General features: G+C 35.3%; 1 protein-coding gene across 3 annotated transcripts; it reads left to right on the forward strand.

Annotated features, from left to right (window-relative positions):
• The first annotated feature begins 604 nt into the window (after positions 1-604).
• Positions 605-13,138, forward strand: LOC100888793 (formin-like protein 5). Of its 3 annotated transcripts, none has more exons than XM_030992106.1 (8): positions 605-675; positions 2,405-2,563; positions 3,100-3,204; positions 4,457-4,580; positions 7,281-7,690; positions 8,126-8,214; positions 11,316-11,402; positions 12,561-13,138. In XM_030992106.1, exons 2-8 carry the CDS (start codon positions 2,447-2,449, stop codon positions 12,766-12,768), a joined length of 1,140 nt encoding a protein of 379 aa, XP_030847966.1. In that variant the 5' UTR covers positions 605-675; positions 2,405-2,446; the 3' UTR covers positions 12,769-13,138. The 3 variants fall into 3 exon arrangements, with proteins under 3 accessions (XP_030847966.1, XP_030847968.1, XP_030847967.1); XM_030992107.1 differs by having other exon boundaries at positions 652-671; XM_030992108.1 differs by lacking the exon at positions 3,100-3,204.
• Positions 13,139-15,360: the final 2,222 nt, after the last annotated feature.

The raw sequence follows: 15,360 nt of genomic DNA on the forward strand, positions 1-15,360 counted from the left end.
ACCAATTGTCCTTTTTCTGTATCGGGTAAATCGATGGAGTCACGAATTAGCGACCCCCCCCCAATAAGTTAGAATTTATGTTGCCCCTTAATCTAAATTTCTCATGGAGGAGGGGGGGGGGGGAGGGGTGGACCCAAACCTCGATCGCGCCTCGATGATTTACTTGTTAAAAAAGTGACGCGCCCATAGTGGTACGTGCACTTAACTAATTTATTAATTCATTATTAATGCCTTCATAATTCCTTCATTCCTTCATTAATTTCCTTATTTCTTTCATTCATTTATTCGTTCATTGACTGTGTATTCAGACATGAAAAAAGTAAATTGCAATATAAAGAATGATAAACCAATCGTATTTTATTAAATTAATAATTGTTGTTAAATTCCGGTAATATTGTACTAATTTTTTGTCACATGCTATTACATGAAAAAGGCAGTCTTCCGATAACTGAGTAATCAAATATAAAGTGATCGACTACTATATAAAAGAAAGTCTCTCAAAATGCTACTTCTAGAACTTTTTTTAGTCTTTTTTTTTGCAGGATAAGGGGGTGGGGGGGGGGGGGGGGGGGGGGGTAACGTGTGAAAAATACATACATAATATTATTCAAATATGCAAATTACCAACTGAGCGGTTATTTTGAACAAGCTAGATCGAGCACGTCAACATTGTAGGTGAGTATTCTTGTAACAATAACATTGTATTCTCTTGCTTAATGAATTTAAGGAAATATAATTCGTGTGCTGTGCATGTTCAAGTTATTATATGGTAGCATGAGGGTTTCTATTTTGTCGTGAACATTTATGAAATGATTTCGTTCTTGTAGATCTACATTCGTCGGGTGACATATATGTTCACTTCAGTCCCATGTGTTCCAAAACGTGTTTGCTGTCACAGGCTGTCATTGTTTATGACTGTGCTTGCGTTGCGCTTGTTCCTTGCAGCGCGTTTGCGTAATTTGCCAACGATTCCACTCTGTCGTACGAAATCCACGTCTAGACTAAGTGATTGATTACAATGTTATTGATGAGACTGATGACGAATTTTTGAATGGATTTTGAAGTAAAAATATGCGGCGGTTGTTCAGCATTGCAGAAGCCTAGAGTCTATCCAAAATTTGACCCGTATTAAAACTCCGGCGTGGCCGTGGAAATACTCTACCCAACTAAGACATAGACTACCCAAAATGAAGTAAATATTCATTAAATGTCCAAATAAAGATCATGAGTTAAAAGTCGTTATGTTTCGTGTCAATTTTCCTGTTATTTTTGGAGTATTTTTCAGAAAAACATTGATATTACTATTTTCTCGCAGGTTTCACGGCAAACCGCTACACAATACAAGTGCATACCGATGGTGGGTTGCGGGCGCGCGCCTGTGTGAAGTTATCTACTGTAATGTCTCAGATCCTCATGATCAGTACGGTAGAAAACTTCACACAGCTTCACACAGGCGTTAAAAAAAATAAGGAACATCTGCATCGATTCTTAATCTCATTTTCAATCCACGCGTTGGCGATGCGAAAACAGATCCTGTTTTTTCGCATTGCCAACGTGCGGATCAAGAACCCTACACTTGCAGAGCGCAGAAGAAGAAAAAACATCCACAAATTGCGGACGATCCTAATTTTTTAAGACACGATTTGTCCACGTTTAAAAGGATATCCTAGTTTATGCTTGACAATTCTTATTCTCGGACCAGCGCCCTACTGGTCATTGGTTGAACTTGACGTTGAACGTGCATGTATGGTCATGGACATGGTCATTAATAACAGTATCAACCCACATATAACTTTACGCATTGGGTTAAACGATTACGGGCCTAGTCTCAGAGGAACAACTGTCAATATCAGAGACTAAAGCTTTCGGTCTAGTTGAATATATGATGTCATATGGATTGCTTTAACTTTAAGTTTAGGCCTACCAAACACAAAAAGTGCTTTGAATCGGAAGTTCTTTCAAAATTCACATGAAACCCACACATAGCTGCATTACTACTATCCTGGCTGTGTATTAAAAGCTGTGCTATTGATCCTCAACATTTCAAACACCACTGTACAAAACTCAACTGATTACACTAGAAATCAGTTTAATGACAATTGATGACACGTAAATAGCAGTAAAATACAATATTTTTAACTTCCGATGTTAGAAAGAATAATCTAAAAATTCAAATTGTAAGTCTACTGTCAAACTTGCCGATCAGCCACATCGGCATAATTGTGTGCATTTGTGTATTAAGAGTGTATTGACTATTCATGTGTGCATATGCTGCCTATGAATACGTAGTGCAGTACTAGAGGTCAATACGCATTAGCATTGACTCTCTATGCTTTGCTGGAGTGATGAAACCCAAATTTTGAAGAATGCTCACCAATCTCAACAATTTCCCCCTTGTTCCCAGAACTCAAGCTCTTTGACTTGGACACCAGGACCAAATCAGGACATGGAGACGTTTGGTGAATATGACTCTGCTACTCCTCTTGCGCAGAAATACTGCAGCAGAATTAGTTCACAGGAGTACGAAGCGCAGGCCTCCATGGAAACATATGCTGCCTTACAGGTAACGGACAGACTGAATTGTAAATGGTTGATGTGATCTTTGTAATAATTGCAGGGTATAATTGTACAACACCATCATATTCTTATTCCACATAAAGTACTCTATGAACCATTAAATGCAGGAATTTATCCACTCATAGTTTGACAGTGATGAGGTAACATATAAGTCAAATAAGGTAAAACATTTTAGGAATAATTGTATACTAACTTAAAGCCCCACTACACTACTTACAGCCGACAATGCCTAAGTGATACCTGTTGATCCCCCATGATGCCCTTTTTCTTATGTTAATTGAGAGCTGATTTGATGAGATAACCACCTGCCAGTGACCTTGCAGGGAGGTCTAATCCCTCCATGCCAAACTAGTGCAGAGGGGCTTTAAGTGACAGTTTGAAATAATATGTCAATTTTGGAATCATTCAAGGAATATGAGAAATGAAAGATTATTTTGTCTGCCTTTCAGTGAAACACAAGCTGGAAATGTCGAGCCATTTCTGATCATTTGTATACTTCTCTCCTCTATATTGTATCTCTAGAATCTATTGCAGTATATGGACAGCAACTCAGATGTTTTCAAAAAAATTATAGCTAAAAAGAAGCAGGAGGAAGCAGAAAATGAAGGATTATTTTCGTTTTTGAAGGTAAAGTTGAGAACTTCATAGGAATAATGCATTTTGAAACAAACTTTTATAAGTTTTCTTGTTCTAAATATGGAAAATGAGAATCATACGTTTGTTATTGCTCAATCTTCATGGAAATGGAATTTACAAATCAATGAAACCACTGGTCATCTACATGTACACGCCTGGCAATTTAAACTAACAGCTACAGATTTGGTACTTGAACTGTTAAGAAAAAAGAGAAGAGCATTTTCATACTCAACAACTGTGGAAAGATAATTTAACACATTTATTCCTGTAGCATATAGGGGGAGGTGTATGAAATGTGACATTTTATCTCATACATGTTGTACTTGTTTTGCACAAAGATTTATTTTTTAATGATTTTTTAATTCAGTAAGGGGTAAACAATTATGAAGTTGTTTGTACAGGGTACAGAGATTATCAATAAAAGGAAGGAAAAAAATACTGTATGTTACTAAACTTGGTGGCACGAAACAATTCACATAGTAGTAAAAAATGTATTTTTTGGCTTCTCCAAGATTTAAACCCCTTTTGAAGCGATCCTGTCATTCCTGTGGTTGTGTGTGTATTGGTATTTGGTAAAATGGTAGCCAATATATGCATTTGAAAGGAAAGTCCAGTAGTCCACCCCGATACTACATTGGTTTTAATAAAAAAAATTGAGCAAATTCTCATTAAAAGTAAGTAAGAGAGTTATGAATTTTTGAAGTTGCGATCAGTCAATAAATTTGCAACTCTGTGACATGTCTATATAGCAAAGTTCCCTCCTTTTTGCTCTGCACTCTAAAAAAAAAAAAAAATCAGAAATTTCATTTTTTTTTTCAAGAACATTTTCAATTTTACATGCACCGTACCGGTAAATATAATTATTTCAAATATGTTTTTATACACCCCATGCATAGAAAAAAATCTATTATGTCATCTATAACAAAGAAAATAATAGTTGATTAAATACTATGTATCAAGCAAATGAAATGGGAGCTTGCAAGATCTGTCACAGTCTCACAGAGCTACCAATTTGTATTTGATTAATCGCAACTTCAAAAATTAATAACTTTCCTATTTTTTTTACTGGAATTTTGAAAACTTCCACTGACCTGTTCCTCTCATGTTTCTGCTTCTTTTAAAACCAACTTGATATCAGGGTAGATTTCCCCTTTAAATGTCTGGTTTCTACTGCTAGAACACTTGTCACTTGTTATATTTTACTTATCATCTTTCATTTTTTAAAATCTCTTTCCCGTTACAGTGTAAAGTGTTGGAGAGAGTCAAAGGACCCAATTTCATGATGGCGGACATCACAGATGATGAAAGCAAGGAGAAACTTGAACAGATGCAGATGGAGATGTGTGATGTTTACAACTATGTGCAAGGTTTGTATCACAATCCATCACCATCACGGTGTCTGTGTAAAGCGAGAAGGGGCATTAAATCTGTGAAAGGGGTTAACCCTTACTGTACTGGGGGGGGCCTGGGAGGCCCCCCCCCTCGACATTTTCGAAGATTGCGCCGCAACCGCTTGGAATTTTTAATTGTCGTTTCATGACTTTTTTCCCTCAAGTCTTACGCACATTTTGATACCATTTTCGTCGAAATCGGATATACCTGTGAGGCGTTACATAACAATTAGTATGCGCATGTCATCAAAAAAAAAAAAAAAAAATGAAAATCGCATCAAAATTTGCATAAATTATCATTATTAATTACATTAAAATAACTTTTTTGTGTTAGAAAAGAAGTTTCATATGAATAATGAGTTTCAACATTCAAAAAGTGGAGTTTGACACGTTATCGGTAAAATGCATAAAATTAGCGCATTTTGCATAATTAATTAGGCTAACGACAAAAATTTGCATATTCGGAAAAACTAATTATACCATCTTGTTCCTTACGTAAATATCTACAAACATGCAAATTTTCGTGTTCATCGGACAATCGACGGCCGAGATCATAGGGGGGGGCCTCCCAGGCCCCCCCCCAGTCAGTGGGTGCTCAAAATAGCCCAGTACAGTAAGGGTTAAAGCCCTTCGGTACTCATGCAAAACGACACGGTATAGAAACAGTCCGTTGCCATATCTAGTCAGATTGTTAAACGCTCATAGTACTGAATAATTACCAGTTTCACCTTCGACGAACACATTCATTGTTCTCAATTTTATTGAGCAAATATTGACAAATCTCTTAAATTAACACATGATATCATATATGTTTGTCAGCATTTCCTTGATATAGCAGGAAAATCCCCCTCCCATGCACCCTCTATCCAATTTTTTTTTGGGGTTGCAAGTCACTGTTTATTTTTTTGTTATTTTCCCCCAATTATGTACTGTAATTTACTTTACTTTACAATCGTTATGATTTTAAATGTTTCTGGGCTGCAAGCGTATCAAGCTGTCACGCTTAGGCTGTAGCCCTTCTGTATCATCACCTCTTCGAGCGTATGTATCTATGATTTACTGAATGTGGAAATGTAATTTAACTTATGTTTTATACTCATGTAAAGACATTGTCACATTATTGTTATAACCTATGATGATTCAGTAACCAATAAATATTTCAACTATTTCAACTATACTTTCACTCTCTCAATATCCCTATTTTCTCCTCTCTGTCAGTGCTGTGCTGCGGAGCGGGGAAACCCTCTTCATGGCTTCCAATTGTTCTCTAGCTCTCTGTCTTGTTACTCTCACTCTTTGTCTCCCCTCCCCTCTCTCTCTCTCTCTCTCTCTCTCCCCTCTCTCTCTCTATCTCTCCCTATCTCTCCCTATCTCTCTCCCACCCTCACCCTCTCTCTCCCTTTTCTCACTCTCCTTCTTTCTCTCTTTCTCTATCTCTCTCTCTATTTCTCTGATATAACTTCCTAAATAAAAGGATGACATGTGAATGCATTTTTGAATAATGTTATAGAATTTTACTTTTTTTAACTAAATCAGATTTAATTGTACAAAATCCTGTTTGACTTTTTAACGATTCCCAAGATGATACACATTATATCGAATATTACAATGGCAACCTTTTACCCATGTTTGTATGCGGAACTTATCTTATCATATTTTTATGCAATATTCTACATGTACCTTTTACTAAATTGGCCCATATACAAAATGTTCTGCATTTTACCTACAATGTATAATTTGTATAATCTGTTTAAATCATTGGAGCATCTATTTGACTTTATAATTCCTGGATTTGGTTTCTGCTGTTGTTGTCCCTGTTATTGAAGAAAACACCACAACTATACCTTACCCATCTGGCTATGCATTTTCCAACCAAAACATTTAATTCTTTTGAATATCAAAAATGTATTGCTATTCATGTATTGTATAAGTTTAATATATCATCTTATTGCAAATATGGTAATACAATTCGAATTTCTGTATATGTACCAAGCAATTTGCCAAGGTCGTTGGAAACCAAAAACAAAAGAATTCCAATTTTACTACCATGCATAATGTTTTACGTGTAATTTTACTTTGTCACTGATGTATACCTTGTAAAAGAAACTGCAATTCGGCTCTCGGGCCGCGAATGTTTTTTAATGAAATAAACCATTTAAAATAAATTAAAATAAATAAATAAAACACACAACATCATCTTTTGATTGACCGATATATTAAAAAAACGCCAGTGACCAACAATTACCTAATAACATTGTTGTTCATTAATTGATTGATCTATGAAGAAACAACTTTTTCCTTTATCTTGATAGTTGTGTAAAAGGCATTCGGGATGTAAATCCATCCATCTGTTTGTTGATGGGAGACATCTTATTGAATTCATAACTTAAGACTTCAGTTTGACATAGTTGGTTCATTATGCTATGAATGAATTTACTAGATTATAGGTTTTGTGTCTAGAAGTCAAAGGTCAACATGCATGTTTTATATGTACAGAGTGCTACAATTCTATTGTAGTGACTTCAGAAAAGCTAAAGGGATTTCTACAGACCTTGGCTCAAGTATGGTACCTTTGATGTGTTGGATTTGAAGTCAATATTACAATTGACTTTCATGAAATTTTGTTGTTGAAAACTTGAAATCTAAGTTTATCAATGTCTTACTCCCTTCTTCTAGACACAAGGGATAGTCCAGTTTCCAAGCGCTTCTCCAAACGCCTTGCTGCCAAGAGAACCAACCGTGGTACCTCTGGGAAGACCACCACGCCTAAGAGGCCCAAGGGACCCGCCCCTCCACCTCCTCCTCCATACCCCCCTCCAGGATCCTGCGGGCCCAAGGAGGTACCTCAGGGGCGCAGTCCCGCCCCCAGTGGTTCGGTCCTGGGTATCACTCCATCCCCTAGGAAGCCCCTCCGCCATGAGGCAGCGTCCGGTAGTGGTAGGAAGACACCCAAGAAGCCTTCAGGAGAAGTAGTGGGCGTGGCACCTGTAGCCCCGCCTCCTCCTCCCCCGCCCCCTCTACCTAGCACCATGACCCCTAAGACTGCTGCCAAGAAACCACTTCAAGAGAGGACAAATACTGTCTATGTAAGTCAGCTTTGAAGTAATTCCTCTATACTGTGTTCGATCATCATATTTATGTATGGACATCCAAGTCTCTGCAGAGCTGACACATTGAAGTACAGGAATTCATTGTAGGGACAAAATAATAACTTCTTCTAAAAAAATAAAAAATCGTCAAGCAAATATTTTGAAGGACCAATTTTTTTTCCGTAGTGAATAACGAAACACTGAATAAATGAATAATATCTATATATAAATGTAGATGCCGCATGAATATCTAAAGCAAACGCCAAAATATTGAAGCGTTCTTCTCTCATTGACTGAATTTAAGCAGATATAAAGACTAACTATTCTAAGTAAACACAGAGATATGCAAAGGAAAATCAAATGTTACTATCATTTTGTACATTATACCTGTATCAGATTAACCATTCAAACTTTCCCTATTCTTGAATCCAGATCACCACCCCTACTGGTCAGTCCCAGAGTCCTGCCAAGAAGGCTCTTCTCAAGTCTGATCCAAGATTGAAGCAGCTCAAGAGAGCTGGGTAAGTGAATCAAAGACCATATTGCTCTAATAGCAAAATCTATATAGAAAATGCACTTGTTTTCGAAGGTACCATAAGTGACAAGATTTATTTGGTAGTCACTTTTGAAATTATACAAAGGGATTTAGTGCAGTCTGTGCAGAGATAATTAAATCATGGCCTTATTAGATCAACGTATATACAATGTACTTGCATACATTCTGTATAAAAATAAACTAGACAGGGATGATAAGATAATTATAATGTAGATTGCATGTTGTATTATATTTCAAAGATACCCTTTATCCTCCATATAATAGAGACTGTAAAACACTTTTTAGTACATTGCCCTAACTATATTATAGAAAGGGCTATGTTTTTAACAGAAATTAACAAATCCCAACCGGAAAAAATTATGGAATACTTAAAAAAGAGTGAGTCCAGTGTACAAAAAGCTATTGTACGGTTCTTTTTCAGAACGAAACGGTTCCCTATCAGGAAGTAATACCTCCCTTGATGAATAGTAAAACATAATACAATATTATAAATATGATAAAAAACACTCAGTACATTAAAAATATAATAACATAATGTAATAAGAAAATAAAATAAGAACAGTAAAACATACAATATTATAATATGCTAAATTACACTCGGTACATTAAAAATATAATAACATAATGTAATAAGAAAATAAAATAAGAACAGTAAAACATTATACAATATTATAATATGCTAAATTACACTCAGTACATTAAAAATATAATAACATAATGTAATAAGAAAAGAAAATAAGAACAGTAAAACATAATACAATATTATAAATATGCTAAATTACACTCAGTACATTAAAAATATAATAACATAATGTAATAAGAAAATAAAATAAGAACAGTAAAACATAATACAATATTATAAATATGCTAAATTACACTCAGTACATTAAAAATATAATAACATAATGTAATAAGAAAATAAAATAAGAACAGTAAAACATAATACAATATTATAAATATGCTAAATTACACTCGGTACATTAAAAATATAATAACATAATGTATTAAGAAAATAAAATAAGAAAAAGTAACAACAATGATAAAAGGTATTAGATTATTGAATATAGAGGCTTGTGTAGGTACTATCTTATATACATATTTATGTATGGTGTGTATGTGATATAACAAATAATCTGCACGTACTGTTAAGAAACACTAACAAAGCCCATGAATGTTTTGCTTACGATATTATTTTTCGATACTATCTTAAAAGATAGATAAATATAAAACGAAATAAATATATTTTAAAAAAATACAAAATTGAGAGATATAACACGTGCCGTAAAGTATTTTGGCGACAATAGTCAAATTACTGACTAATCGCCAATAACTCAAAACACAACAACAACAACATATGAAGTGGTTTGTGTCTGAAGAGAAGGATGTTCCACTCTGGAAGTCGAGGAGGGGGGAGGGGGGGGGGGGTCACAGAAGCTTGAGTTAAAAAGACTTTGGAGCTCGTCTATTCAAAACTTCACAGTCAAGCCCACCAACATCAGGGATTCTTATTGACACCTTTCACAAAAGCCCATTCGTTCTTGTCCTGTGCTTATTCATGACAAAAATCTCCCCAAGATATCACTTATTGTGTTAAAGTAGCCACACGAAGAATCAAAAGTGTTTTAAATTGATGCAAAACTCGTATCATTGCGAAGGGGAAGCCTTGCCGATCAAATACAACAACTCTTCTCTTCAAAATATGTTTGGGGCCCGCAGTAATCAACTCTCAAAAATGTTAGTTTTGAGATCCAGATTTTCTGCCTTCAGCGGTCCTTTGTAGAGCGTCAATATTTGTGACGTCACATACGGGACACGGCTGGCTAGCTGCAGACTGCTACACGGCACTGAGCTGTTTGTCCAGTGTGTGACGTCACTATTCAGAGCTCGCTACGCTTGTGTGTTTGACTTACGTTCAGGGGCGTTCGGGCGTCTAAGAAGGGTCTTGAAAAATTGCATTTTACGCCTTTCCATGATATCTATATGATTTCTCAGCAAATTATTCATGTTTTTCAAGAGAAAATCTTTCCATCCATATGTAGTTTGTTCTTATTATGAGTTGTTGGTGAATTTTCTTTGTGTAGCTCCTTTAAGTTTCTTTCAATGAGCTACTGTAGAAGGACAGGGAAGTTTGAGGCTTGCTTACTATGTGTACAGTACACACTCTGAATCATTCTTATTCTCCATAGGTCTTTTGATTTCATTAACCCTTACTGTACTGGGCTATTTTGAGCACCCTCTGACTGGGGGGGGGGGGGGGGGGGGGGCTGGGAGGCCCCCCCCCCTATGATCTCGGCCGTCGATTGTCCGATGAACACAAAAATTTGCATGTTTGTAGATATTTACGTAAGGAACAAGATGGTATAATTAGTTTTTTCCGAATATGCAAATTTTTGTTGTTGGCCTAATTAATTATGCAAAATGCGCTAATTTTATGCATTTTACAGAAAACGTGTCAAACTCCACTTTTTGAATGTTGAAACTCATTATTCATATGAAACTTCTTTTCTTACACAAAAAAGTTATTTTAATGTAATTAATAATGATAATTTATGCAAATTTTGATGCGATTTTTTTTTTTTTTTTTTTTTTTTTGATGACATGCGCATACTAATTGTTATGTAACGCCTTACAGGTATATCCGATTTCGACGAAAATGGGATCAAAATGTGCTTAAGACTTGAGGGAAAAAAGTCATGAAACGACAATTAAAAATTCCAAGCGGTTGCGGCGCAATCTCCGAAAATGTCGAGGGGGGGCCTCCCAGGCCCCCCCCCCCCAGTACAGTAAGGGTTAAATGGTCAATTTCGATGTGAATTTCACAACTCCACTCATCATCATTAAAAATTATGTCTTTAGTCCAATGAAAAACAATTACGAACGCAGTAAACTAACATGATTTTATCACAGACTTGAACCTGTGCCGCCATTCTAATGATGTAGATGAATAATAAGTTTTAAATATTCTGTTAGCTTTCTTACACATTAATCCACATCTGGAATACAATCAAACTACTGTATGATGAAAATATAATTTTCTTTTGTGATGTTTTTTCTTCCCATCTCTAGATCCACAACCTCTTTGAATTCAGTTTCCAGTATCCATGAAGAGCTGATGGGATTCGATAAGGGAAAACTCAAGGCAGTCAAGTCCAGGTAAATCATGAACATATATGGTATGCAGTTTAAGCTAATCTTGAACTCTGGGTATGAGCATCGTATGTTGAGTGAACATGGCTGTAATTCATTCTGGATTGTTTATCCTGCAGTAGATCGATTGTTTGAACCAGTAAAATAAAAACAACTTAAAAAAAAACTTGCTGGAAATCATTTTCAATAAATACCTCATCTCTCGTTTGCACATAATGACCTGTGTTAAGCAGATGGTGTCAGGCCTACTTACCTTGATTTCCTTACCTTTCTAGAACTCAAGCTTATCTTCAACAACTTAATTATTTATACCCCTTGTAAATTTGATATTTTTGTGTTTTTCTTAACTCCAGAATGAAAGGTGGACCTGCTGAATTAGGACCTTTGTTGAATACTTTAGATGCAAACTTTAATACGTCACTTCATCAAGAAACATAAATCAGGACAAATCAATTTGTCACTTTACTTAACAAAATTACAAAACTTGGTAAGGGAAGGGTAATTCAGTTGTTAAATGTTAGTGCTCTGCGATTTTCAGCCTTTGGTATTCCTTATTTATTTATTTGATGGGCTTTGATAGAAGAAAATGAGAATCAGTCAAGGCTAGATAATTTGATTTGATTTGATTTTGATTTTATTGGTTTCTGCATCTTTTTTTTTTCTTTTTTCATCATACATTTTCATGAACATAATATGGTTTGATACAATATTTTTAGTGTATATAATTGTATACAGATAATGAACAAATAAACATTATAAACATTATATAAACCAATGCTCTTTCCATCCACTCTTCTTTATTCATGATGAATTGATTGAGTTTAATAAGAGAGAACACAAACCAAACAAAGCCAGTCGATTAACAAGCATATACAGGTATAAAACTCAATCTTCAGTATTCATGACTTGATAAACTTTGCTACACCATAATAGGAAAAATCGTTTCAAAACATTTTTTTGTCCATTTATCTTTAAATGTGATTGTCTATGGCTATCCTGACTGACGTTATTCAAAAGAGTGTCTTAAAAATGCATTTGTGAATATTAATAAAAGTTGAGATAGTGAAATATTGGAGTTGCAGTCACATCATAGCACATAGAGATCTCTAACGACCTGTGATGTTTAAAAAAAAAGATTTGTTATTACTCATATTCTCTCTAAAGGTCACCTGGACGCATCCCAAAGAAGAAAGTGCCCTCCAAGCCATCCAGGACGGGCAAGATGGGGGATATTACCATCGACTCGTTCAATATGAAGATCCTGGAGAAGTTCAAGAACGTTCACAGTCCGAGTCGTTATGGAAGCCCCAGCAGCGAATGCAATAGTCTGTCGAGTAGTGGGTTCGGTAGCCCTTCAGGTTTTACTCCTTGATTGGAAGGCAGTTCAGGGCGCTGTTTTTTAAAACTTGATATCAATAACAAGTTACAAGCTACTGTTATAAGCTACTGATATCCTTGCTTCTGATTGGCTGAGAGCAAATTTGTTATAGAAATTTAGCAGTTGTTATAGATAACAAGTTTTATGAAACGGGCCCCAGATTAAAGTCATAGCATGGTTCCAGCAGAGTGGTCCACCAACAAAAAAATTCAATCATGTAACTTTGCTTTTTGGAAGGAGTATAACCTGGGCCCTGTTTCATAAAACTTTTCTTCATTTACAAAAAGCTTAATTTCTATGACACATTTGCTCTCGGCCAATCAAATGCCATGATTACAGTAGCTTATAACAGTTATTGTAACTTGTTTTGTTGTTGATAACAAGTTTTATGCAACAGGGCCAAGAAGTGTGCGAAGCATTAAAGTCGTTTGTGGCTGGGGTCTAGGGTTTGCTTAAGGGCTGATGGCTCTGGGGGTCTTAGGTGTTCTCTGATGCGATCGGAACCACGCTTTGAAGCATTTTCAAACAAATTATATGACTAACATTTGATTTATAACTTTTAATTTTGGTTGAGAATAAATTCTAACCTTTCGCTCATTTTCAAAATTGTACAGTATTACTAAACCTGTCGCTGGTAACTCCTTGTGGACCATTTGGTTCTAGTCATTATGGAGATACTGGTAAAGTAAAGTTGGTGGTGGTGGGGGGGGGGGGCACCAGCCTTTAGATAAGGTTGATGAAATGTGAATTAACAAAATTGGATTAGGTCTTACCAGTATTGCATTCCTTTTCTTAACTCTGACTTTTCTTTTCTTTTCTTTCATTTTTATCTTATTTCACGTTCCTTTCCTTTTCCTTTTCTGCCATTAGTTGGCAAATGCCCATACCCCCCCCCCCCCTGTAGCTACACATCTGAGGGGATCAAACAATATTCTGTTTCTCTAAACATACTGCTGTCTGCAAAAGTGCATTCCATGTTTCACATACTGCCTTTCTGTAAAAAGCAGAAACTTTTGGATGCATAAAATATTTGTGAATTGTGTGAATGCTATTGATTTGTGACGGTTTTTTCGTCCTCATAAGATTACATGGAATTTTGTGATTGGAAAACATTTCTTGCTGCAAAATACCCACCCACTTTTCAATAGTTTCATATCACAAAAGTTTCAGGTTTCTGCTACCACAGTAGATAGATAGCTCTTGTACAGTTTTTGTTAATGTATGGTAAAGAAATTGAAATCATTGAAACCTTGACATTTGTTGCTTCTTCTTTTTTTTTGAATGCTTTATCTCTGTGTAAATTCTCTTTTACATCGTTGAAATCCGGTTTGTTAAAACTTTTTATTCTGAAATTTCTCTGAATATCTTGCTGTAGATGATATTTTGACTAAATTATTTTTTATTTTAGATTGTAAATGAATTATATGTATGTATACATGAATGCAGCTGCAGCAGTGATCCAACATTCGCTCCGGATTTTATTTTGTTAAAGACACAGGGCTAGGGTACGAGTTGCGATTGGCTTTTAGGGTTAGTTTAAGGTGAGGGTTTAGGTCTTGGGTTTGGTCCGGGGTTGAAGTTAGGAATTCATTCAGTATACTGAGGAAATAGACTGCAAGCAATCGTTGCTGGAGCCTATATTGTTCCACTGCTGCAGACTGGTTGATGGATCTTGACATTTGAACTTTTATTTAGTACGATCTTTATTTAAACCGCCAAAAGCTTTGTTATGTTTATATGTTGCTGCAGATTGTTGTGGGATCTTGACATTTCTTGAACCTTTATTCAATGCGATCTTTATATAAAACCGTTGAACACTTGGTTGATACGTTGTTCCCAAAGCATCATAAAGGCCCAGAAGTTCCGGGGAGTGGCGAAGCAGGGAAAACTAATTATATTATGAACAAGGGCAGAAAGATATATGTATTGCCATGAAGTTTTTTTTGCTGCATTGCAGGTACATGTAATTGAATGATAACATATGGTTTTAAAAGAGAGGAAATACTGAGCAAATCATTCACCGAAGTTGAAATTTAGTAGGGATTGTAAGGTAATTATCGCATTTTATGATATGCATTGTATGTATATATTTTTTAAAATCTGCAATAAAGGTATATCTATTGTTCATACATGTATTACCCTTTTCATACTTTCTAATTTCTTTAAGAGCGTGAAGTACACTCTATATATCATATCATATATAAGTCAAGAACCAAAGATGAAAAGAAATTTTGTATGAGTAAAAACTGGCAGATCATTGAAAATTACACATACCTGTACATTTTTTAACAGAAACAAACTTTCTATGAAAACTAACTTGAATATTTGCTAAAGAGGTATTGGTTGTCATGCATATCTGTCATATCTGCATTGACCATTTTGGAGTTTAAGTTTTTAACCAGAATATTTGTAATTTAATTTGGACTTGTGCTAGATGATAATCTTGCACTATATTTTATCATTTTCATCCCACATATATGTACATATAGCTGGGCAAAAAGTGATTTTCTGATCTTTTTAATAGTGCAGATTATATATTTTACTAAAATGAAAAAACAATATTCTGTCTTTTAATTCATTGTAAAT

The sequence above is a fragment of the Strongylocentrotus purpuratus genome, unplaced genomic scaffold (genome assembly GCF_000002235.5).
Source record: "Strongylocentrotus purpuratus isolate Spur 01 unplaced genomic scaffold, Spur_5.0 spur5_scaffold_2, whole genome shotgun sequence".
NCBI lineage: Eukaryota > Metazoa > Echinodermata > Echinoidea > Camarodonta > Strongylocentrotidae > Strongylocentrotus > Strongylocentrotus purpuratus.